Source organism: Ruditapes philippinarum, unplaced genomic scaffold (assembly GCF_026571515.1).
Source record: "Ruditapes philippinarum isolate M1 unplaced genomic scaffold, ASM2657151v2 ctg22_1_1_1_1, whole genome shotgun sequence".
In the NCBI taxonomy this organism is placed as follows: domain Eukaryota; kingdom Metazoa; phylum Mollusca; class Bivalvia; order Venerida; family Veneridae; genus Ruditapes; species Ruditapes philippinarum.
In genome coordinates, this window is record NW_026859666.1 from 164016 (window position 1) to 190956 (window position 26941).

The following is a 26941-nucleotide window of genomic DNA, read 5'->3' on the forward strand; positions in this document are numbered from 1 at the left end:
AGATATAAATAAATAATAAACTTTGTTCAAATTTTCAGAGTTCATAAGTAAGACTAAAATAAAAACTAAACAAGAGGGCCATGATGGCCCTGAAATCGCTCACCTGTATATAGCCCCCCGGGGCAGGGCCAATTTTAACCCAGGGGCTTTTATTTGAACAAACTTGGTAGACACCCATTTGCAGCTGTTTCATGATAAATATCTAAGCTCTAGCTCTAAGAAGATTTTATAAGTTTTTACTATACACATAAAGGGAAAAACAATAACCCCCCCCCCCCCCTCTTGGCAGGGCCAATTTTGTCCCCAGGGCTTTTATTTGAACAAACTTGGTAGACACTCACTAGAAGATAATTCATGCCTAATATCAAAACTCTAGCTCTTTGGGTTTTTTAACAGAAGATTTTATAAGTATTTACTATATACATATAAGGAAAATCAATGATCCCCGGGGCGGGCCAATTTTAACCCTAGGGCCCTTATGTGAACAAAAATGGTAGACACCTATTAGAAGATGTTTCATGCTAAATATCTTAGCTCTAGCTCTACAGGTTTTTTGAAAGAAGATTTTTAAAGTTTTTACTATATACATAAAAGGAAAAACAATGACCCCCTGGGGTGGGGCCAAATTTGACCCCAGGGCTTTTATTTGAACAACTTTGTAGACAACCACTAGAAGATGTTTCATGCTTAATACCTAAGCTCTAACTATTTGTGTTTTTTAAAAGGAGATTTTTTAAGTTTTTACAATATACAAATAAGGAAAATCAATGACCCCCGGGGCGGGCCAATTTTAACCCTAGGGCAGGGCCCTTATTTGAACAAAAATGGTAGACACCCATTAGAAGATGTTACATGCTAAATATCTTAGCTCTAGCTCTAAAGGTTTTTTTAAAAGAAGATTTTTTAAGTTTTTACTATATACATATAAGGAAAATCAATGATCCCCGGGGCGGGCCAATTTTAACCCTAGGGCCCTTATTTGAACAAAAATGGTAGACACCCATTAGAAGATGTTTCATGCTAAATATCTTAGCTCTAGCTCTACAGGTTTTTTGAAAGAAGAATTTTTAAGTTTTTACTATATACATAAAAGGAAAAACAATGACCCCCCTGGGGTTGGGCCAAATTTGACCCCAGGGCTTTTATTTGAACAACTTGGTAGACAACCACTAGAAGATGTTTCATGCTTAATACCTAAGCTCTAGCTATTTGTGTTTTTTAAAAGGAGATTTTTTAAGTTTTTACAATATACAAATAAGGAAAATCAATGACCCCCGGGGCAGGCCAATTTTAACCCTAGGGCCCTTATTTGAACAAAAATGGTAGACACCCATTAGAAGATGTTTCATGCTAAATATCTTAGCTCTAGCTCTAAAGGTTTTTTTAAAAGAAGATTTTTTAAGTTATTACTATATACATAAAGGGAAAAACATTGACCCCCTGGGGTGGGGCCAATTTTGACCCAAAGGCTTTTACCTGAACAAACTTGGTAGACACTGACTAGATGATGTTTCATGCCAAATATTTAAGCTATAGCTCTTAAGGTTTTCTAATAGAAGATAATTTAAGTTTTTTCTTTTGGTTGCCATGGTGCCATGGCAACCAGAGTTCTGTTTGGAATTAAATTCTTTGAACAATTTTTAAAGTTGACCACCAAAGGAACATTCCTGTTATGTTTGGATGAAATTGGCTTAGTGGTTTATGAGGAGATGTCGTTTAAAGTTAAAGTTTAAGGCCGGACGAAAAGCAATCACAAAAGCTCACCATGCACAGACACTTTGTGACAGGCGAGCTAAAAAAGTGATATAAAACCATTTTTGGAAAAAAAGTGTAGTAACCTGTTATGACCTTATTGCGTTAAGCCCTCGAAATATAAAAGTTAAGTCTTTAAATCAAAAGTACAAATATAAACTGTTCCCAGGTATAAAAAAGTAAATAGTACCAATACAATCAAAATAATAACACATAAGACAGCTACATTTTTAAAGCTTTTATTTTAATCATTCCCTTAATATATCAATTTCAGAGAAGAGAAAAAACACATTCACATCATTAACAAGCATACAATACCTAAGGTTCATTTATTTCATTCTATGCAATTTCACTAAAGTATTGTCGGCAATGAAAATTGTGAGCAAAGACTAACAAAGGGAGAGCAATATTTGTTTCACGTAGTCCTCAAAACAGGACCACTGTAACATAACTTAATAATAATAATAATGTGTTCTTACAAAAAAAATCTTAAAGGTCCATAAAACCAGTACGTATATGGGGGTCTTAGTACAAAACAGTTGTAACTCCTTTATGCCATTTGCATTACAAATGTGCCGCATTAAGTCCTCGATATATTTATTAATGATTAGTAAAACCCTCTATTACAGATCTTTATGAGGACATATTTTTAGAAGTAAAGGGAAAGTCATCACCACAAGACCACATGCTGGTAAATTAGAACAAAAAATTAAAAATAGTAGACAACTTCATAAAAGATGAAATGGTAAATTGTTCCTAAGTATTCTTGTAAAATTTGAAAAAAAATTGATGTGCAACCTTTCAATTCAATACGATCCTTTCCTTGACAATATCCACTGAATACTGAGTATCCCACTGAATACCATTGAATACCGAGCATCCTTAGATGGGCATTTATGTCAAAGAGCACATGTCACACAAAAATAATCATCTAAATTGTCAAAATGAAAAACAAAACATTCTTAATATCATTTTCAATATTGAAACAAGAGTTCTCTGAAAATAATCGGTACAGCAAATAAAAATTGTAGAATAGGTTTCACTTTTTAGTTTCCATGTGCATTAGTTTAATACACGGCAATAAACATTCATACAGCATTAAAAAAGTAGCATGACAACAAAGTATTTCCAGTAATTAATGTCAATAAGCCTGATATAGTCTGCCATAGTAGCACCATAAACAGTAACTTGTCTAGACGTAAATAATTCTCCCCGCTATAAAAGTTGTTTTTAGCTATATAACTATATAAATCAAATACAATCACTTTATTGGAATAGAAAGTAAGCATATTAATAGAGTGTTTAATTTTCTATTATTAGAAATGATAAATATGGTTAATTCTAAGAAAAAACAACAGCAAAGTGTTTGTTGTGATCCAAAAGGGAAAGAAATATTCAAATTGAGATACCCCAGAACTCTGCAGTGTTGGCTTATCCCATATAATCCTGGGGTAAAATCAAAGTTTTACAATTACAACTTGGTCAATATATCAATTTAAAACACATCATGTTGATAAATGGTAGAACATATTGTAGAATTAAAAGGCAAAATTTATGGTATGTACCCCAGAATCATATATCAAATGAAAAAGTCCACATTTGCCGAGTTCTGGATACATATTGTATCTTATGATTCAAACCATAGTTTATTACAACAGGTATTCAGATCTTACAATACTGATATATTTATATCATGGATGTTTTTAAAATACTTCAGGAAGTTTATTGCTCTGCTTATTAATGTCAAGGAAGAAGCATTTTAGCAGCCTAATGTCAGTTTTTATTTATTTAACAAAACTAAATATACATTTGTATTAACACATATGTGTAATTCCTTTAACAGTCTATGATATGTAAGTGTCAAAGACTTGCAAATCGCTCTGTAGGAACATGATCTTATGTGTAAGAGGTGAATAAATAAATAAATGAATAAAATTGAATAAATAGGATGGCATGTGAAATCACAGGTTTTAGTACTAATAAGGCACCGCTGCAAACATACCTTGATTATACAAGCATGTGAACACTAATGTTACTGAAACAACCTTTGTTTTCTTACATCCAAGATTTGTTTTTTATCATATACAACTCATTCAAACCTTAAGTTTTTATATCCCAGATGTATGTTATTAAATATCTAAGTCTAAGTGTATGTTTCAAAAAATCTCACTCAAACTTATGTTTGATAAATATCTTTATTTACATACCAGATGCAGTACAAATTTATTAAACTTATTTATTTGATAAATAAGATATACTGGTAAATCAAAATATTTTGAAAATCTGATATTGGACTAAATCAATGTGCGGGTTTTGTCTGGCTATATTTGAGTGGCAAAACTAAGCACACATGGTAATTCTATTTTGTTCTTTTCTTGGTTGGGTTTTATGTCACTCCAACGTAAATGTGCCAACTTCCAGCGTTACTTGTGTCGTGCTCCTCTGTACATTATTTCAGTCACAAATGGGCACCTGAGTAGAACCACCAACATGCTGTAAGCAAGATGGATAGCTTTCTCACATATAGAATCATAGATGCTTGCGCAGCTCGAACTACTGCAGTGAGAGGCAAGTGGGTTCAAGTCAACAACCTTAACCACTCAGCCATGTAAGCCCCATCCAGCTAGGTAAAGATTAATGCTTACTATATAATTGTTTTCCTCTTGAGTTTTGTTACTGACGTTTGTACAACACTTTGTATAAAATACAACAATTTAATCAAAGTCAATAATTAGTTGCAGAAAATAGTTGAAATTTTTATCTTTAACAATAAATTGTGGCCAGCTCTGAATGCCATTTTGGTCACAAAAATTAAGTTTTCAATGTTTCAAATTATTAGCAACCAAAAATTTCAAACAAAATGAACATGTCTGCTAATTTAAAGTGATCTACTGTAAAATACTTAATCATTAATGTTTTTTTATCATTAATCATTTAAAGCAAGCAAAGGCAAATAATCATTTATGACAATGAAATCAAATATCAATAACATAAAAGCTGCAACAATCAAATAAAATTTTCAAACAGAAATAAAGAAACAACAATTAAAATAAACAAGAGGGCCATGATGGCCCTGAAATCGCTCACCTGTATATAGGCCCCTGGAGCAGGACCAATTTTTACCCAGGGGCTTTTATTTGAACAAACTTGGTAGACACCCATTTGAAGATGTTTTATGATAAATATCTAAATTCTAGCTCTAAGAAGATTTTTTAAGTTTTTACTATACACATATAGGGAAAAACAATGACCCCTCCCCCCGCTGGGCGGGCCAATTTTGTCCCCAGGGCTTTTATTTGAACAAACTTGGTAGACACTCACTAGAAGATAATTCATGCTTTAGTTAATATCTAATTCTAGCTCTTTGGGTTTTTAAAAGAAGATTTTTTAAGTTTTTACTATATACATGTAAGGAAAATCAATTATCCCGGGGCGGGGTAAATTTTAATCCCAGGGCCCTTATTTGAACAAAAATGGTGAGACCTATTCGAAGATGTTTCATGCTAAGAATCTTAGCTCTAGCACTAAAGGTTTTTTTAAAAGAAGATTTTTTAAGTTATTACTATATACATAAAAGGAAAAACAATGACCCCCTGGGGCAGGGCCAATTTTGACTCCAGGGCTTTTATTTGAACAAACTTCGTAAACACCCACTAGAAGATGTTTCATGCTTAATAGCTAAGCTCTAGCTCTTTGGGTTTTTTAAAAGAAGATTTTTTAAGTTTTTACTATATACATAAAAACAAATACCCCCTGGGGCAGGGCCAATTTTGACTCCAGGGCTTTTATTTGAATAAACTTGGTAAACACCCACTAGAAGATGTTTCATGCTTAATAGCTAAGCTCTAGCTCTTTGGGTTTTTTAAAAGAAGATTTTTTAAGTTTTTACTATATACATAAAAGGAAAAACAATGACCCCCTGGGGCAGGGCCAATTTTGACTCCAGGGCTTTTATTTGAACAAACTTCGTAAACACCCACTAGAAGATGTTTCATGCTTAATAGCTAAGCTCTAGCTCTTTGGGTTTTTTAAAAGAAGATTTTTTAAGTTTTTACTATATACATAAAGGGAAAAACAATGACCCCCTGGGGCAGGGCCAATTTTGACCCAAGGGCTTTTATTTGAACAAACTTGGAAGACACTGAGTAGATGATGTTTCATGCTAAATATTTAAGCTCTAGCTCTTACGGTTTTTTAAAAGAAGAGATTTAAAGTTTTTTCTTTTGGTTGCCATGGCAACCAGAGTTCTGCTTGGAATTAAATTCTTTGAACAATTTTTAAAGTTGATCACCAAAGGAACATTCCTGTGAAGTTTGGATGAAATTGGCTCAGCGGTTTATGAAGAGATGTCGTTTAAAGTAAAAGTTTACGGACAGACAACGGATGACAGACGGACGGACGGACACCGGACGAAAAGCGATCACAAAAGCTCACCATGTCACTTTGTGACAGGTGAGCTAAAAAAAGTTTGTGGTCAATCAAAGATAAAGCTACATTTTGAGAATATGAAATAATATAAGGAAACACATTTAAAGCTAGGATTCTTATAGAATATATTAGTCAAGTTCATATCGAACCATCAATTTATGATCAACACAAATCATATACATGTATGATCTAGAATGATTAACAAATCCAAATCAACAGAAAATTGTGATTCCCCTGTACAAGAAATTGACCATAATTTTACAAAATTACATCTACATATAACTTTTAGAAAGGTTATTTCAACATAAATATATACATGTATTTATATGATATCTATAGTGTGGTCTAAATAGTTTCACAACAAAATTACATGACTGGTGCATGTATAATAGAATTTGTTTAAAAGAAGAAAAACAACAAAATTAAGAAGACCAAGTCCACCTCAAGACCAAAATATATAACCTACACCACAAACATATATATTAATATACCACCTTAAACTACTCATTCAATTTATAGTTTTATCACAATTACAATGTTCATGAATGATTGAAATGATACAATGATTTTTTTCATAAGGAAACTATGACAATTTGAAATGGTACAATGCTATAAATCATTTGGACAGGACATCATCTTTTTACAAGACAGTATTTTTTTTTTTACAAATCAATCTCAAGCATCTGATTGGGTAATTTTAAATATACACAGATTTAAATCTGGCCAATCAAAGACATTCATTTAAACTGACCAATGAGAGTTCACTCCCATTCTGGTCTTTAATCTCTGGTTGGACACCTTAGATATAAGTAACTGTAAAGGATTAACACCAATGATGATTTAAAATCAACTATGCCATTGAGCATTATTTGCAGGAAAATGAAATTGGATGACAAGGAAATGGGAACTGTATCATAAAGCACCAGTCATTTGTAACGTCCTGCAGAGGAAATGGACCATTTCTGTGGCAATTGCAGTATTTTGTTTACATTTTCACACTATAAATAGCTTGGGATATGCATGTAGCCTTATCCACATCGCAGTAAGCATTGGAAGGGACTTTACCATATGATTGTCTCCAATAGGACAAAGTTTTTACAACAATTTTGTGGTTTCAATATCACAGGGATTACAAATGTTTCATTATCAAGGTGAATAAATGCTTCTCATAATCGTAAAGTTAAAGTTTTACCTCTAAACTTTGCAAATATTTAAAATCATTATTTATATATGGAGAATTTAAATTATTGGATTTATCATCAAAATTAATTACCAAAATATGCCGATTTTTTAAGTATATGTCTCTGCTGATAAAATCATTTAGTATCTTCTTTGCTCTTTAACTGTAAACACTTGTTATTCTTTAAGATGGAACATTAATAAATTAGTAATACAAAAAGACCAACAAAACATTAACTTCTCTTACCATATTAACAATATCAAATTATCATTTAAACAAAATAATTCAATGTAATTTTAACCCTGTGCCTCATCTTAGTAAAAATTCAAAGACATAAAAATAAAGCTTAACAAATAGACTCATCTGATATAAATAATGCCAATTTTGTTTTAAAGCAAAACATACCGATGAATATTTTCCTTAAGAAAAACTGCAATTATAGATGCTGACTAAAATAGCAATTGAACAATGAAAATTCATGTAACAAAATGTGCAGTATTAGAAATGGCATTGAAGGGGTGAAATGGGTAAATGAAAAAATATTATTTTGAATGAATGACCTTGAACTGGTTAAAGCTTTTAAATGAACATGTTTCAACAAAACATTCATTACATTACTATATATATATTAATATATCACAGACTTAAATGCATATCAGAAAGCATGTGTGAAGGAATGTTGTATATGAAGGTAGGTTTTCACTGGAATGTTTAATAAAAATAAATTTTATGCCTTCTTCAACCTCTCTTTGTGAAAAATTTTAATTAAAAATAAGTTTAAATCTACTAGTATCTTTTTATATTAGATTGTAAATAATATCTTCAAACTATATGCAGTAACAAATTGGCCAACCATAATCTTACATGTCTATTTCACAATAATGTTTACAAGAATTAAGATTTTACCTAAATGATTGGCAAAAATTACTGCAAACTGATTTGCAAAAATAAAACACATTTCCCTACAGTAATTGGCAATAATTGTACAAATTTCAGCAACAATAGCTGACAAAAATAAAACACGTTATCTTCCAAATTGATCTTAAAAGCACAATAGCTTGTAGCTTAATCATACAAAACAATCAGAAGAAAATGCAAAGACTTAGAGCTACAGAAACTATGAATATAATGTTGATATGCATTGACATTCGTTTGTAAAGGTGCCTAATAAAATCTATCTGGGACTATCAAGTCAATTTCAGCATTGTTTTTATGTCTATAAGGATTTGTTCACTACTCAGAAACGTCTCACATTATCACCTGGCATCCTGAGCTATTTGGTATTCTGCTTTTAGCAGATTTTGAGTATCTTTATCTTCTGAGGCTGTGAATTCTGTGTCCCATTCCAGGTCCATGGATAAGGCAGGACTGGCCGGACTGTCACGAGTCTCTTGCTGGGCAAGGTGCATCAAATCTTCCTCTGTGTTGGACCGCTCTTTTCTTATTGGCATGATGCCAGTATCTATCACCAAATATTGAATAAATTATATCAATTTTACTTATACATGTAAACATTACTTTAACATTTATTAAGCACAAATCAAGTAAACTCAAGTTAAACATTCTTTTAAACAGAAGAGGAATGCATCAGGCAAAGTCCTGCCTTGACTGGGATTAAAACTAGCCACAATGAGCTTATAAACAAAGTAATAACACTATAGACCACTGAGCCAAAAAATTGATTCCATTCAGTGCTTTAGTCGTATCAACACCTGAGGATATCCAACAACCTTTGTTGATGATACCAGATAGACAAAAAGATCCAAAACTCCAAAAAGTTATTTTTGATAGTTATTCTACAGATTCAAGTCAACCTCAATTTTTAAACATATACATAATTATTTACAAATAGGATGTACCTTCATCATGATCCCATTCCAGTTCTACAGAATTTGAGCCATCAGTATGAGACCTCTCTCGTGTTACAGGTGTCGGAGAACTGTTAGAACTCTGGCCATCACCATCTGTAAAATTCATTAAAGTCTTAGTTATTTTCCCAAAAAAACAGCATATTTATTTTTATTGCAAAAAAGTAACATTGTTTCAGGCCTAAAATGATAGGGATACAGAATAGACATAGTTCTTGTTTCTTGTTAGTTGTTTTTTTGAAAATTATTATCTGAAAAATACAAATTAGTATTTCAGATAGTTGTCAAAATATCAGTTGTGTTTACATATTCCATAAATGAGTTTCAAAAGTCTCTTCAAAGCAAATCAGTAGCTTTTATAAAGTCAGTCATCAATGTTTTGTAAACATTAGGAGTATATTTAGTAAACAATGATGTGTAGAATAATGCACTTAATACAATTAAATACTCATCCGTGACCTTTTTGATATTTCTTTTCTCCACGATTATATACATTATCCATGATTATATCCACAGTAATATACATAATCTGCATAATCAATAATCATATAAACCAAAACACCTAGCAACTCTTTTCACAGACAAAAAATTGAATTGCCGATGCTAAATTTATGTAATGGATGTGCCCTTCTTTGATATTGAAACAGTTTATAGTCATTGAACTTCCTTGATGATCTTGTTTTTCATATTTCAATATCAAATTACAAACATTAAAGGAACTCCACTGAGGTTTATAAGCGTAAAAACATAAAATTTTAATTTCTCACATAGATCAACATAAGCACTTAAAACAGAATAACAATGAAAATATAACCAAGAAATATACAAGGGATATATTAAAAAGCATATGTTTGTGCTATGCTCAGTTCAATTTGAGTGAAAAGCGTTTAAACGCTTTTCAATTTTTCACTATTATAACAATTATTCTGGAAAAACGGAGCAAGCTAATGATCTGATATTTTGCACATAAGTTATTAGTACAGATCTACATCAAATGGAGTAATAATCTCAAACTAGAACTTTGCGAGTCGGATGTATCGCCTTGTGAACAATGTAGTTTGGGAGAAATGGCCAGGACAAAAATGAAATATGAAAAATAACAAAGGGCAAAAACTAAAAAATTAATAAGGGCAGAGCAGCAGTTTCCGTGCACTGCACTTCTTATCAATAAGATCTATCATTCTATGATGTTTCAAGTCCATAGCTTTCATACTTGAGGAGAAATGACCAGGACAAAAATAAAGTAAGAAAATCAACAAAGGGCAATAACTCAAAAAAAAAGAAATGCAGAGTATCAGTTCTTATGCACTGCACTTTTTCTTAATGAGATCTATCATCCTATGAAGTTTCAAGTCCATATCTTTTATACTTTCCGAGAAATGGCCTGGACAAAAATTAAGTATGAAAATTAACAAAGGGCCATAACTCAAAAATTAAGAAATGTAGAGTACCGATTCTTGTGCACTGCACTTCTTCTTAAGGAGATCTATCATCCTATGAAGTTTCAAGTCCATAGCTTTTATACTTAAGGAGAAATGGCCCGGACAAAATTAAAGTATGAAAATGAACAAAGGGCAATAACTCAAAAATTAAGAAATGCAGAGTACCTGTTCTTGTGCACTGCACTTCTTCTAAATAAAACCTATCATCCTATGAAGTTTCAAGTCCATGGCTTTTATACATTAGGAGAAATGGCCCGGACAAAAATAACGTATGAAAATTAACAAAGGGCAATAATTAAAAAATTAGGAAGTGCAGAGTACCGGTTCTTGTGCACTGCACTTCTTCTTAATGAGATCTATCATCCTATGAAGTTTCAAGTCCATAGCTTTTTTAGTTGAAGAGAAATGGCCCGGACAAAATTAAAGTATGAAAATTAACAAAGGGCAATAACTCAAAAAATAAGAACTGCAGAGTACTGGTCATTGTGCACTTCACTTCGGGTTATTGAAAGAAGCATGCATACCAAGTTTGAAGTCAATCAGACTTATAGTGACTGAGTTATGCTCCGGACAAGCTTTAGGGGACGCCGACAACGACGCTGCCGCCGACACAGACACCGCCGCCGACGCCGCCGACAAAAGTAACCCCTATATGTCACCTTTTCAAGGCGACACAAAAATTATGTCCAGTCCCGTCAAGTCACAAAACCTCAGTGGAGTCCTTTTAAGTAGTCAACAATCTAGTGTCTGGGCAAACTGCACATATGTACAGGATGGCCTGGGTTTATACGTGTGGAAAAGATTTGTTATTACAGCAGCTATGTAAAATAAAACTCTTAAGTTCAAGCAATGCTGTCCTGGCCCTATACTGTTCACTATTAAACAGATGCTTAAAAAAAATCAATGATAAAAACTTGAATGATTTTTAAACACACACATTCTGGTCAAGAAATTTACCACTTCCATGCCAGATTTTTTTCCGGATTGATGTTGGTACAAAAGCTTGAAGTTTAAATACTTTTCAAGAAACTCCCTGCTGTATATGTAACATCTCTGAGGGAATTCTGTAAGACTCATCTTTCATTCTCATATTTTTTCATTATGTAAAATTATGTTTGTTGAATGCTTGTATACTCATATATATGAACACTTGGAACAAATATGTTTAAACTAATTATTACATGCATCACAAGAAAAGTTCAAAAGGAATCGGGGCAATCCCTGTAGATTCAAACCAATTACTATTATCTAATTGTCTAAAATATCTCACACTACAACTTTATAGTAATTATACAAATATTTGAATATCTTAGATATAAACTCTATCTCATCATGATGCTACATACTCTAATCAATTCATTTATCAGGTAAATATGAGAGAAAAGAATATTGTCACATATTTAAAGCTTGTCTTATTAATCAAATTATCAATGTTAAAACATAAAAGTGAACATAAATTTATCACGGAAACAAAGTAACATACAGCATTTTTTATCTATTCTAGTTCAATTAAGTAATGTCTGCGTTTCTACAGTGCTTATTTTTGTAATCTAAGGGACACAATTCCATATTCAATTTATCTAATTGATATACAAGAGTTATCATTTTACATTATTATGTATGATAAAAGTTGTTAAAATGAAATAAATTATTAATAACTGCTTTAGAAATATTTAAAGTTGGTCCAACAATCATGAAAATCACTTTAGAGTTCAAATACATTTGTAAATATAATGCCCACTTTCCATGACTGATCTACAAATATACTTGCAATTTGTTTAAACCATCACAAAATACAATGAACTATTGCAGACAATATGAATTAAGGTTTTATTATAGTTAACCTTTTCTAAGATGAGCAGTTGCCTTGAGGGAACGTTCTCTAACACTCTCCAAGAACATCTCAAAATCGTCCTCACCTCCGGCACTGAAAAATTGATATCTATTTTAAGCATCATCTTCATTTTCCCATAACGTAAATGACCATGGTCTAATCCTATATCTGTTTTTTGTTATTCAAATTTTCTGACTCAGTGACGGTTTGGATAGCCTGAATCGAAATCTACAAAATTAACTAAAATTACTTATGATACCTATAAAACAGACTAAAGACTTCTCATTGCAGTAATTGTACCCATGTCAAATGATAAATTTAAGCCAGACTCATCTATTTTCAAATTCTTTCAAAATAACTTCAGAAACAGGAAAACTGATCAATCAATATCTATACTATATTTTGAGGATAATGTAAAATACATTGCTTCCTAAAACCAAAATGCTACAACATAGCAATAGCTGTAAAAGGACTGTTTGTTCCACTTTTATATTGCTTCAACAGGAAATTTCTATTAACAAAAGTAAAAATTCCATGCTACAGCTGTTGGTTTTGGTCGGTGACCTATTGTTAAAGGTATATGCTAGGGCTACATATAGCAGAATGAAAACCTGTACAATAAAATTGTTTTTCGTTTAAAATGTTTCCGTTATCATATTCTAGGATCATGCTGCTTCATGCAAGGTTTAAATAAATTCTATTATACAGCTTTCATTCTGCTATATGTAACCCTAGCAAATGCCTTTAAGAACCTAAAGACATGCATATGAAAATTCAAGCAAATACTGTATAAGCTTGTTGAGAATGACTTAAGATGTAAAACTGTAATCTATTTATTCAAGAGCTATAATTCTAGCTATATGCAGGCTAAAATAATGAAACCTTTTTCTATCAGTTGGTTCGATCATTTGAAATGCTGGTGTGAAGTTTAGATCCAAACAATACATTGGTTATTTAAGACAAGGGCACTTGAAGTACTTGCATGCAAAATTAACCTAGAACCAATACTGTCACCAGGGTGAGTAAAATAAAATGCCTGTTTTTCTGGGGCATTTTTGTTGTTTTTTTATTTACTCATCTGGTTTTCACCCCTATTTCAAGACATTTTGGTCATATCACAGGGGTGGGTAAAAATTAACTTGCTTTCCTGAATAACTAACCAGAAATTACATATTTTGCCACAAGTGATTGACTTCTAATCCCAAATAATTTCTGAATCATGGTATGAGACAAATAACTTGACACTATTACCATACTCTTGAAAACTAAAAGTTATCCTAATGTTTCCTATATAAACTTTTTGAAGTACAGCTCAATTATTTGATGACAACAACAACTGATTTCTGCCCAGGCAAATTTTGCAATACGTGAAAACAATCTTACACTTCCCATTCCCCATCTTCACCGGCCTTCCAGGATTTCGGACCATTAGTTTGTTTAGCTGCCTCTTCTTTCTGTTTCTGTAGTTTAGCTATATGAGCTGCCTCCCTCTTTGCCTCGATATAAGCCTCCTCCTCGCGTCGTAACTCTTCCTCGTCATCCTGAAGCTAAAACAATAACATAATATATATCAAATATGTCAAGTACTGTTAACTCTTGATGTGTTAACAATTCGGTTTTCAACTAAATGTTTTTAGATTATTACAAAAATGATATAGACTATTTAACCATTGACCAGCATTTTAAATTTATGAATACTTAATGGATCTTTATTAATCAGTGATCTGTTTTACAATTCTTAGCATAAATGACTGCAAAATTGTGTCCGCCCCACTTAAATCTGTACACTTATAAATTAACCAATACATGGCCTCTGTGGCCAAGTGGTAAAGGTCTCTGATTTGAAAACTCTTGTTCCTCACTTCTGTGGGTTCAAATCCCATCAGGGAAAGGATCCTATTCAGCAAGCTTATGGTTTCTCATCAGGTTCTACTGAGATACCCACTTGTGCCTGAAATAATGCTCGAAGGTCACCATATGACCTTTACACTGTTGGTGTGATTAAAAATCCAACAAAACAAACTTAAAACTCATTACCAATTAAGTACCAGAAATAAAACAAAATTGTTGTGCGTAATATTTACAGCTGTCTGATAATATTCTTCACAGATTTTAAAGGAAGATTATGCAAATTGAAAAGTAGTCTTGAGTCTACTCAGACTGTACAAATTGGTTTGCTGGCCATTCTTTACTGGAGACTTAGAACTCTATTATCAACACAACAACTAAGGTTAAGTTAGATAATTGCACATTTGCATACGAAACTGAAGGCAAATATCCAATTTATCACAACAGTTTTCTAGGGGCACACCACAGTAAATGATCTATATGGACCATTTTTTTTTAATCTTTTACCAATTGCTTGATTTCTCAACTGGTAACATATTAACAGCTCTGTATTGGTGACATAGAAACATTAAATATTGCCTCTATTATTAAATAAGTTAAAATGTTTGAAAAATAAATTCATTTAAAGATTTAACAAAATTTCTTAGGGATATACATACATAGAGATTCTACAAAAAAACAAACTTTTAAAACATGCATACTTCAGCCTAAATCAAATTAATCTCTGATCTTTACACTGTATTATAAAATAACAAGGTTATGTTGATATTTAGAAAAAGATTAACACATTTTTACCAAAATACAATGGTAGAGGTAATATTAATGTAAATGTATATATAACTTTACACTTACGATAGCCAATAATTATATGCAGTAAAATTATACCTTGTTCAAATTATTTTTAGCTCTGCATAATTTTTCCCTTTTATGCAGTAATGGAATAAGTCCTTCTATAATCTAATAGGAGTTAATCCTTTACTGCACTAAGGTGACAATATATCCAAATTTAACTACTTGTAAAAGTTGAAAGAATTATATCAATGTTAGTATATAAATAATAAAGAATGGGGTCAAAGTCAATGATTATGTATCACTCAACACTGATTTACATTTTAACTTGTCAAAATAATAAACAATGTACAACATGATTATCAGTCATTTGAAAAATATTATCACATAAATTATCACCAATAATTATCATGCAAAAGTGTATCTTCTTTTTTTTAAATGTTCATAAGCTTTATCAAATTCAGCAATATCTGTGTAACAATAATTCTCAATAAATGATGCAGGAAACATATATACAATGTACATGTAAAGCAAAAACCTCTTAAGTTTAATGATTGCAAAGTCTTGTGATAAAAATTAATAAACAATAAAGCATGTGTACATGTAGCAAAAGTTCTTATGACATTTTGCGATCATTTTTCAATGATTTTCTATAAATATCTGGGATACAAAGAATATATAGATTTTTACAAATGTACATGTATATACATGTATATAGCAAAACAGAAAGCAGAATAAGAGCTATGTGTATATGTAAACTAATGTTATAGCGGTTGGGTGGGGGGAGGAAGGAATGTCATTCAGAGAAATTAATTAAACAGTGTCACATGACAGCGTGATTTCTGAATTTTCTTAGAAAATTTCCTTTAAATTAGCTTCATTTAAAGATTTGCATGTTAAGAACAATAATGTTGGATATCAGAAAAATGACAAGATTTACTTTAATTTTCAACAGGAGATAATAACGTCCAGTAGTGAATTAATGGCATAACATTCTCTAGAAAAGTGTATCTCTCTAGAAGATAGAAAAAAGTTACTTTTGAAGATCATTTTTGTTAATTAATACTTCAAATTAGGCAAATTAATTAATGTGACTATTCCTTATTAGGTTATCTTCATAGCTTAATTAAAAGGTAGTCCAAAATATACATTTAGATCGTTTAATAAATATTAGTCTTGTATCAAAATGGAATAAGATGTACGTGTAAGCATTATTGGTAATTGAATCTATCTTATTAGTATTGCTTAGGGTTAAACTATTAAGAGAAACTATTAAGAGCACTTAATTCATTTCTTGCCAGGACATTAGGGTTTGAGTGATGAGCCAGATACAAATGACCAAAATATAATTTTAATGGTTTCCACTACCTAAATGTAATTATCACTGGTGGCAGAGTGGTTAACAAATTAAATTAGTTATTTGCTGATTGCTTGCCAAGTGGGTTCAAACCCCATTAAAGGCAAGCCATTGTTTCTGTGAGCAAGAATCTTTACACTCATTCCTTAGTACTGGCTGATTCCAGGAACGAATTCAAGAGTGTCTCAATATATTAATAAGCTTAAAAGTTCCAACACAATCTAACTAAAATAAATTTGTATAACCTAAACTAAAACATATTATTAATATGTAATGATTGTAATAAAATCTAAAGGTTCTAAAACTAATGTTTTACACATGAGTTTAAACTAACGTTTTCCACAGGAGTTTACCAGCATATTATCCTTAATATTAGCACAAATAAGTGCAGTATAGCATTGACTGATTCTTTAAAGACCTTGAAGTATTATAAAACAAGAGCCCGGTTTGAGCCGGGTGATGCTCCCCGAATAGGTTTTGGACACAGGAAAGTACACCTCTTGTAGTTTCAGAGTTATGTCCGTGGAAAAAGTTCAAAGTGCAATAATTCTAAAATTAGGCAAGGCAGAGTTACAGTTCTTTGCACTGCACTTCTAATCAATGTGATCTATCAACCTACAAAGTTTCTTGATGATATCTCTTATAATTTCCGAGTTATGTCCTGGACAATTCAAAAAGTAAAAATAAACAAAGGGCAATAACTCCAGAATTAGGCAAGGTAGAGTTATGATTCTTGTGCACTGCACATCTACCCATTAAGATTTATCTACCTACAAAGTTTCATGTTGATATCTCTTATAGTTTTACAGCTATGTCCTGGATAAGATTTTTCTAAAAGGGGAGATTATTCAAAAATAAGGCTTAACAGAGTTATGGTTCTTTTGCACTGCACCTCTACTCAATGAGATCTATCTACCTACAATGTTTCATGTTGATATCTCTTATAGTTTTAGAGTTATGCCCCTGACAAGATTTTTCTATAAGGGGAGATAATTCAAAAACCAGGCAAAATAGAGTTATGGTTCTTTGACACTGCACTCCCCCTTGATGCCCTCTACCACTGTATGAAGTTTCAACAAATTATCTCCAAGGGTTTTCAAGTTATGTTCCGGACAAAGTTCAAAGTATTAAAATTAACAAAGGGCAATAACTCCAAAATTAGGATGAAAAGAGTTATTGTTCTTATGCACTGCACATCTACCCATTGAGATCTATTCACCTACAAAGTTTCATGTTGATATCTCTTATAGTTTTAGAGTTATGCCCCGGACAAGATTTTTCTATAAGGGGAGATAATTCAAAAACCGGGCAAAATAGAGTTATGGTTCTTTGACACTGCACTCCCCCTCGATGCCCTCTACCAATGTATGAAGTTTCAACAAATTATCTCCAAGGGTTTTCAAGTTATGCTCCTAACAAGACAACGGACGGACGGACAGACGGACAGACGGACAAGGCGCCGACTATATGCTCCCCCGAAATTTTTCGGGGAGCATAAAAAAACACCTGCTAATTTTATGAAAAACAAATCAAAACTAGAAACAAGAGCGATCAGTAATCACATGTGTCGCCTCAAATCCTGTAAAGTTTCATTGAAATTGCATTAGTGGTATAAGAGAAGTAGTCCGGACAAACTTTAAAATTAAAAATTATTAAAGGGCCATAACTCTGACAAAAATCATTGAACCGGAAAATGCTGACAATATGCACAACTAGACTTGGTACTGATCATTCCTGTAAAGTTTGGATGAAATTGCACCAGTAGTTTATGAGCAGTTGTCCGGACAAGTTTTGTGACGGACGGACAGACAGACAGACAGACGGACAGACAGACAGACGGACAGACAGACGACGGAGAAGTGATCCCTATATGTCGCCACTACTCCGTAGAGGCGACACAAAAATGGCAATATCAATAAAAAAAGGCTTAGAAGGCATAGTTGTGCATTAATTACCTTTCTATCAATTTCAGCATCTCGTAGTTGTTGCTCACTGAATAGTGTATTGTAACGTTTGGTGGATAAAAGCTGCTTTTCTCGCTCCGTTACTAATCTAATAACACAGAAAATAATCAAAACACATACTCAAAACACTGAAAAACTAGTTTTGTTCAAGTCTGTCTTTTGATAAGCAGTATTTACATTAATATGATTTTTGTGTTTTTGTTTTGTTTTATTTCTTATGCCCCTGTTAAGAAATTTCAAATTAAGAATTCTCAATAAGTAATTCTATTCATAAGTCAAAGTTGAAAAGATATGCCTTATAACAACCAAATGGCAATGACAAAACTTTAGTATGTATACTGGAAAATTGATCTATATCTTTTCCGACAGGATAAAACTAGTTTCACTAAATAAAACTGAACAAAAAATACATCAATACATGCTACAAGTCTACATCTCAAAACTACATCTCAAAATGTTCACAACAAAACAATATATAATAACATAAACAGTAGTCATTTTCTTGCTTAACCTTTCACCCCATGAGCATATTACGAAAAATGGCCATTTTCATTGAAAAGCCTCCTGTAACAAGTTCAAACTGCTATGAAACTATGAAAAATGCTTCAATACTAATGAAACTTGGCACAAATGTTGACTACACCATAGCCTCTGTAACAGCATGCTCAATGGTAAATTTCCTGTTACCATGGCAACGGGGGGACATCTCAAAATTGCCAAAAATCACTATTTTGCATTGTTTTTTTCCATCAAAACTGATTTCAAAGTGCTGCAACTTCTCAATGAATTGAGATAGAGTAAAAGGCTTTTCAGCGTCGGTTACTAGTTACCCTAAGATCGACCTGAGGCCATTTTTAGCCTGTCACATGTCCAAAATTTTCTTGGCACATCCCCCTTCTGGCAACCCCCTGATGTAATATTTGGATGGGGGACGGCGCCGAAAAAGTGGTCACTTTTTTTAACAACATTTCTCAAACGAAAAACAGTGTTTGGGGCCTAAATAGGGCATTTTTTCACTGTTTGAGGCCTCAAAAAGGGGGGGGGGGGCAAAAAGCCATCGAAACACGCTTATATAAGGGAAAAGGTTAAAGCATAAGGAGCAGACATTTTCAAAATTACTATAAATAACTTTTTGAAGAAGTGGACACATTTTTCCAAGACATTTAATGGAACATGATTTCAGTAAAAAAAGCAAAGCTATAATCACATTTATGAAGTAAAAAATATTTAACCATTTCATGAAATTAATTAGCATTTGGCACCAGTAAAGAGCCAGATCAGTGGGCACATCCATGCAGTCTGACAAAGCTCTATACTGTTTGACTGATTAAACTTTAATTTTTTATCTTGATCCCCATATAACTGATAATGGACGACAACTTTTAGGTGGATCAGTGGTTAGGTTTTTGTTTTATTTTTTTACGGCATGGACTAAGTGCAAATGAAAGCTGAACAACTTGATGAATGCATACTTAAAATATGCCTGTAACTTATCAGCAACAAGCTTAAAGTGACTCAGCCACATCTGGCCATATGAAGTTACCACACAAGCACTTCAACAAGAAGTTCAATAAAATAATCATGACATTCTCTATGGAAAATCACTTAACATTTTCAGGAGTATGGGTGTCGTGAAAACTTTGTTGCAACATGTTCATGCTATACTGGGGTTTCAAATCAGATTGTGCAAAACGGAATATTCAATTAACTTTTAAATAATTGATACACAATTTTGTCGATAATAATACGATTCAGGTTTCAAATAAAGAAACATTTAACAGTCAAGCTAAATATCAAAGTAGACACTAATTAATTCAGTTTTCAAATAAATCAATGCTCCAATTAATGTATTATTCTTTAATGTATTGAATCGTCCATATCAGAATTCAAATAAACAAAACTTAAAATGATACATTTATCTGCTATATAACGGATAACAATATCAATGTTAGGATATCTAATCACAGCAACTGCAGATTTTTTCTGTCTAATCCCAGAGTACAAACAAAGTTACAACTTAGTAAATATATTGATAAGTTGATTGCTCTATTGTGAACAGAACAGTAGTGTACCATGAAGCTATCAGGGTAAAAGTTTGTTTTTACCTTGGAGCGGGGGTAAAATATCTTCATGAAGTGCACAATCTGATTTGTTTCAATTACCATTAACAATTATGAACTTTTTAATTTAAAATTTAAAATACAAAATGTACAAGTAAGATGGTAATAGGTTTCAGACCATAGTGCCATGCTAATAGGCTGAAACATAAAATCAAATAATGCAGAAGCCTTCACAACAGACTGCCGGGTAGTAACGAGACATAAAGACACATATAGAATACCAGTTTATAGTATGTAGAAACAGTGAAAGGTCCATTTAGCCTTTGAAGTTCCAAACGGGTACTGGGTTGCCAGGAATGCAATAATTCAATCTTTTAAACATCAATAGATTACGGTAAGTCAAACATTGTACAGAAGAAAATTACCTACTTTTAAGGACATAAAATTTATAAATAAGAGTGGAAACTCTCAAAAAAAGCAAAACAGAGCAAAGAATATCTAGATACAAAAATTAAAATATACGGTATTTATAAACTAAGGGTTTCCTATTTTGTAGTAAGTAATATGTTAGCATCACACATTATTTAAAATAATAAAGTGTGAACTACATATAGAAGTTTTTTTATTAAGTACAATGAATGCACTAGCCTTAGTTCTAGCAAAAAAAATCTATTTACAAAATACATACTACTTTTTTTTCACTAACATTTCTTATAGAGATCTACCCACTACACACAGAAACGTGTACATTAATATTAAGAAGTCTTTGGAGTTCAGAGCAACCAGAGTTTATCCTGGACATTAATCCATTTTAACATAATCTTTACAAATATTTTCAATGCATTTTTATGTATATGAAAGTGATACAGTAACAGGTGATCTTAGATTATAAGATATACCTACAGTTTTTATAATAGGCTGATTAACATTTATTCATAAGTAACAGTAATTTGACATTTATTCATAAGTCACAGTAATTTGACATTTATTCATAAGTAACAGTAATTTGACATTTATGCATAAGTCACAGTAATTTGACATTTATTCATAAGTCACAGTAATTTGACATTTATGCATAAGTCACAGTAATTTGACATTTATGCATAAGTCACAGTAATTTGACATTTATGCATAAGTCACAGTAATTTGACATTTATTCATAAGTCACAGTAATTTGACATTTATTCATAAGTCACAGTAATTTGACATTAATTCATAAGTCACAGTAATTTGACATTTATTCATAAGTCACAGTAATTTGACATTTATTCATAAGTCACAGTAATTTGACATTTATTCATAAGTCACAGTAATTTGAAATGAGTCAAATGACGAATACTAAAGACAACTGAATAACCATTGATATAACTTATAAATACATAACATTATTATTATTAATAAATGACCACAATATAAAGATGTGAACAATACAATTACTTACTTGCTCATTTCATTTTGGACCTCTTCCTGTAATGTCCAAATATACAGTGTCAACATAAAAACCCCAAAACATCTTCATTAATCAACACAGAACTAAAACTTTATACTATTAAAACTAGAAAACATACACTGTATACATGTAAATGCATAAATAACCAAGTTAGACATTGAAAATAACACATTTGTTGCATGTCAACATTGAAACACTGAAATTCTGAAAGAGAATTTTAAGATGCCCTCTTTAGAATACACAGGTAGGCCACAAGCATAATATGACTTACTATATTCCCCTAAATCAATGAAAATAAATTTTGTGATTTCAAAAGGTAAATTCTTCCTATATATTTAGCTGTTCTACTCTAAAGTATCACACATTGTCTTAAATGGCATTGCTATGCAACATTGTAAATGCCTGAGAATTAAATGATCTGTAAATTGCTAAAGCTTAAATTACAACAGTCATGTGATTTATGTGGATATTTTCAGTGTTATTTTAATGTTTTTTGTGGGATTTTTTTTTTCAAATAAAAAGAAAATCACCATAGTTGCTATACATACCTCATCCATTAAATTTGCAAACTGTAAAAATAAGATAAAGATGTGCATTGGTAAGATAGTATATGGGTTTATCGGAAAATAAATATTTAAAATTGGAATTATTCTTTTCTGTAGCTACTGGTAATAAATAAAAAATATGTTTTTCACAACAGCAATTTTGGATTTAACACATATATAATTGTGACAGTTCATGATTATCTGGGATTTAAGCTACTATTTGGGAAAGTTTTCAGTGATGATGGTTTCTGGTGGTTTGTTTGAAATTTGAGAATTTCTTTCATTACAAAAAAATGAAAATTGTTTGCAAGTGCCAACTATCTGGCATATTATTTGGCATATTTTCATTTTGTTATCCCATCAAATCCAACAGAATCTCAGAAGAATTCAAAGATGACATAAAGTCAAGAAATTCTCATATTTCAGCTGGCTAATAAAGCTCAGTTATTAAGAAAAAAGGACAATGTCATTACCTCTATTGATGTCTCCTTTTCCACTGAGTACCTTGTCTGTATCAACTTCCTCCTGTAATAATGACTTCATTGATTACTTTCTTTATAATCATGAACAGCTGTTTAACTTCCTTAATTAATATAACTGATTAAAATTTGAAGTAAAAACATGATAGAAACTCATCTAAATTTCAAAACTTTTGACATATACACAGCTGAATTTGTAATGAAAATAAAAGACTGCTTTGATTTTGGTTGTGCCCATGGTGAATTCATGGATTTAAATAATGTTATGCTAAAACTACACAGCTTAGAACAGTATCAAGTTTGTTCAAGAGGCTGTTGGACCAAATATGATATTGAGTATCATATCAGTATCATAACTTCTTATTTCACTCTTATTTTGATACTGTTTAAGCTGCCTAGTGGCTCTTAATGCAACAATTCATACATGGCTACCTGTTGATACAAACAAAATGTATGTTTTTTCTGTTATTATTGTCAAAGACAAACAAAACAAAGGTGTTATACACGTTAAATATTTATTTCCATCTTTTAGTTTGACCAAAAATAACTCAATGAAAATTTCATGGGATTTTGTAATATCTTTTGAAATTAACTTGCAAGAGATATCACAGACACTTGAGGGTCAGACCCAGCCGGCTTGATTCATTCCTGTCAACTGTCAATAAAAAAAACTTTTACCATTTTTAAACAGAAAGAGCAATCATCTTAATCATGAAATTTGTTACCATTCAAAGACAAGCAAAAAATCTTGGTTAGCATCAAGTCTCAATAAAGGAAAGATTTTGGACACTGAAACACATTCTTGTCTGTCCAATACGAGAAAGGTTCCTTGCTTTATGCTTGTGCCATTGTTTCATTTTCTGAGCCATGAGACATATGCTGTATACTGTTTGTGTCCGGCTTGATAAACACACTGTAGATTGCCAGGAACTCTTATAATTATTGCATGGTCAAGATGCAAGTTCTAATTTCAGTATCAATAATATGTTAATTATGGTATCATAAACATTGCTCTATTTTCATCTCAACGATAATTTAATATTCTTTTGATTGACACTGAAATATCACCATAACACAGTAAGAGTAAATTAAAATTTTATTATTGACTTTAAAGATAACGATGACAAGTGTTTTTTTTCAGTCTGTAATCTTTTCTTTATTGACTCTAGATGGTTAATGGCGTTTTTTTATTCAATGGTAATTGTATCCAACAAAGTTCAAGACTGAGACAGATGTCCCACATATCCTAGAGTCATTAGTTTTGACGCCCTTAAGCTGTTTAACTAGTGCATTTTTTTATATTTAATTTGATCATTAAATAAAATACAATATAAAGTTACTATGGCATATGTTTATCACTGCAAACCTTTTTTATGTTTGCAAAAAGTTCAAAATCACTGAAGTTTTGTATTAAAGTAACTGACCCTGGAGGCATCCATTGTGGTTTACAGTCATATAAAATGACGCCTTTTCATTGGATGGTTATTTTTAAAGGATATTTCACTGTAATGCAATATGTACAGCAAAAGAAGTTTTTAAAAGAGCTAACATTTAATGTAACAACATTGTGGAAACTTAAAATTATATTTTATTTCATATAAAACTGTCCATTATTTGGGAATGCCATACACCCTGGCAGTCGTCTTAAAAGGTGCACCTGTCTCTTTAAGCTTGAATGTATTTACCAATAATCTTGATGAATAGCATCTGTTTTTGGCTTACAGAGCTGAAAAATATATCTAAAATGAAAGGTGTTGTAAAGATATGTATATGTTGATTTAAGAAATGATTTTTTTTCTTTCTTTTTTAAACTTTATATACAATAATCAACCCATTATGAATTTTACTCGGTATCAATTAAAAATCAATTTACGTTTTCAAAAAAATATAAGCTGTACACATTTTGCAACAGTGAATATAAAGGGCACTTTGCAAAGTTTTGGTCACATGACCTCATTAGACATTTTAAAATGGAGGACAGAAACAGAAAAAGGCAGGTGAAGATTTTTCAAAGGCTGTATTTGCAAAATTAAGGCTTGCATAAACATTGATTGATTTTGCATTAGTAAAAAGATGAAAAAATACAGTAAATTTGATAAAGGTGAAGTATTTTTAGTGAAATGTCTCTGTCTTTCCAAATGTTTTAGTTATACGTTATAAATACATGGTTGCAGTGCAGTCAGCAAATTATGACGTCATACGAGGTCGTTTTCACCAATTCTTAGGTCAAAACAAAAATGGCGTCAAAATAGATGAGCGTCAAAACACATGACCTGACGATACATGCATTCAAAAATATTAAAAAATTACTGAGAATCAAAAAGGCTGAGCAAGGAGGAACCAAAGTCTGCCCCCCCCCGACTCTCTGTGAGAGATCTACATTTTATATAAAAGGATCCATGAATGCCAATTAACTTAATAATCTAATGAATGAGCATCAGAGTTAAAATTGATCAATTAACTCAAACTTCTAACCTACTCATTTATTACTAAAAACACAGAACAGTATTTCATTTTAGCGAGATAGAAATGAATTACTATAAAATAATCTAATAAGAACCAAAAACGATAAAGAAGATAGATAAACACTGATAATTTATAGTTTTGTGAAGTTCTTTGTCAAAAGTGCTTGAATTAGTTACATGCTCACAGGAAAGTAAAAATTCTTCACATAAACAGACCTTCCGTCGAACTTCCCAAAACATTTTCGTAAACAATTTCCCATAATCAATGGCTGTCATTGTACATTTATTACAAAACAAAACAAAATATTTTTTATCAGGTGAGCAGATGACACTTCCTCATATTTACACCGGATGTGAGTTACCACCCCTTTTTAGGTTGTATACTACTAAAAATATTCGTGACCTATGATTAGCGTATCTGTGCGTGGTTACTCAGCTATGGTTGCTTTTAATGATGAAATAGATACACAATGTTTTCTAACTGGATTCTTGATTCTCAATCGATGTTTAAAGATAAAATGGAAAAATATTTCGTAAATTTAATGTAAACATGGCCAATCAAATGAACCCTGGACTCTACCCGTGACATTGCATTCTTAAATAAGAATAGTTCCCATTCAGTAGTTTATATTTAATTGTTGTACTCATTTTAGATTTTGCATAAACTGTATTATAGTCATCAGTGCTCGCTTAAGTATGAACAATGCTTACAATACTATTGAACACGGGACTCTCGAGTTGGTCTAGTGACTGGTTTGAGGAGGTCTGGAAAGGGAATGGTAACCTTATTTTGCAAAAAAAAAATGAAAAGAGAGATAATGAAATTCCTAAAGAACGCAAAAAATGACCGAATTAAAAATGTTGCAGGCTCGGTTTGATTGAAACTGTTCTTGGAGGTACTGGAAAGTTTAAAGATCTATTCGTCTTTGCTCTAGGCTCCTCCACTACACAGAATCAACCATGGCCGAGACATGAATTTCTAATCACGATTTTTGGCGGACTCAGTCTTGTCAATGAAAACTCCAGTGTATGTGACCAGACACTGGAACTGTACTCAACCTGGGGTCGGACAAGTGTCTTATATGCTGTAGTTTTAAGTGGTTCATAGTGGACCGTAATTGATGTTGTCGCAGGAACCTTATTTTATGTTTGCTTTTTAAACAATGTTGTCAATTAATGTACATGTTCCAGGTTATATTTTCTGATATTGTGACACCAAAGTCTTTTGTTGGTGGTACTGATTCTATGATTATATTGTACAAGGTATTTGGTATTTGAGTCTAACGTTTTGTGATTTGAATGACTTGACATTTTGAGGGATTGAATTCTATGTCCCATTTTTAACTTCCATGTTTGATGTAGGCCTTGTTGTAGGTGGTAGGCGATAGAAGCTACAGAAAGAGGATACACATCTGTGTCGTTTGCAGACTGTCGATCTTTAGAGTGACTTTACCAAGTCAATAAGGTCATTTATATAGTT

The 26941-nt window shown here is 31.9% G+C and overlaps 1 protein-coding gene across 3 annotated transcripts; it reads right to left on the reverse strand.

Moving 5' to 3' along the window:
* Positions 1-1975: 1975 nt before the first annotated feature.
* On the reverse strand, positions 1976-25823 carry LOC132757426 (AP-1 complex-associated regulatory protein-like). 3 transcript variants are annotated; one of them, XM_060748705.1, is made up of 9 exons: positions 25678-25823; positions 22991-23042; positions 22521-22541; positions 21964-21989; positions 18454-18550; positions 13888-14051; positions 12515-12597; positions 9220-9324; positions 1976-8822 (listed from the first exon to the last, which is right to left on the reverse strand). In XM_060748705.1, the coding sequence occupies exons 1-9, from the start codon at positions 25719-25721 to the stop codon at positions 8617-8619; spliced, it is 798 nt and encodes a 265-aa protein (XP_060604688.1). In that variant the 5' UTR covers positions 25722-25823; the 3' UTR covers positions 1976-8616. The 3 variants fall into 3 exon arrangements, with proteins under 3 accessions (XP_060604688.1, XP_060604689.1, XP_060604690.1); XM_060748706.1 differs by lacking the exon at positions 22521-22541; XM_060748707.1 differs by lacking the exons at positions 18454-18550; positions 21964-21989; positions 22521-22541.
* Positions 25824-26941: the final 1118 nt, after the last annotated feature.

Excerpts from the sequence above, each read along its gene's own strand:
- LOC132757426 (XM_060748705.1), bottom strand. The coding sequence starts at position 25,721 with ATGGGAAATTGTTTACGAAAATGTTTTGGGAAGTTCGACGGAAG. Across the intron at positions 14,052-18,453 it reads ATGCTGAAATTGATAGAAAG|CTTCAGGATGACGAGGAAGA; the intron begins GTAATTAATGCA and ends TTATTGTTTTAG. Across the intron at positions 8,823-9,219 it reads GGAATGGGATCATGATGAAG|ATACTGGCATCATGCCAATA; the intron begins GTACATCCTATT and ends ATTTGGTGATAG.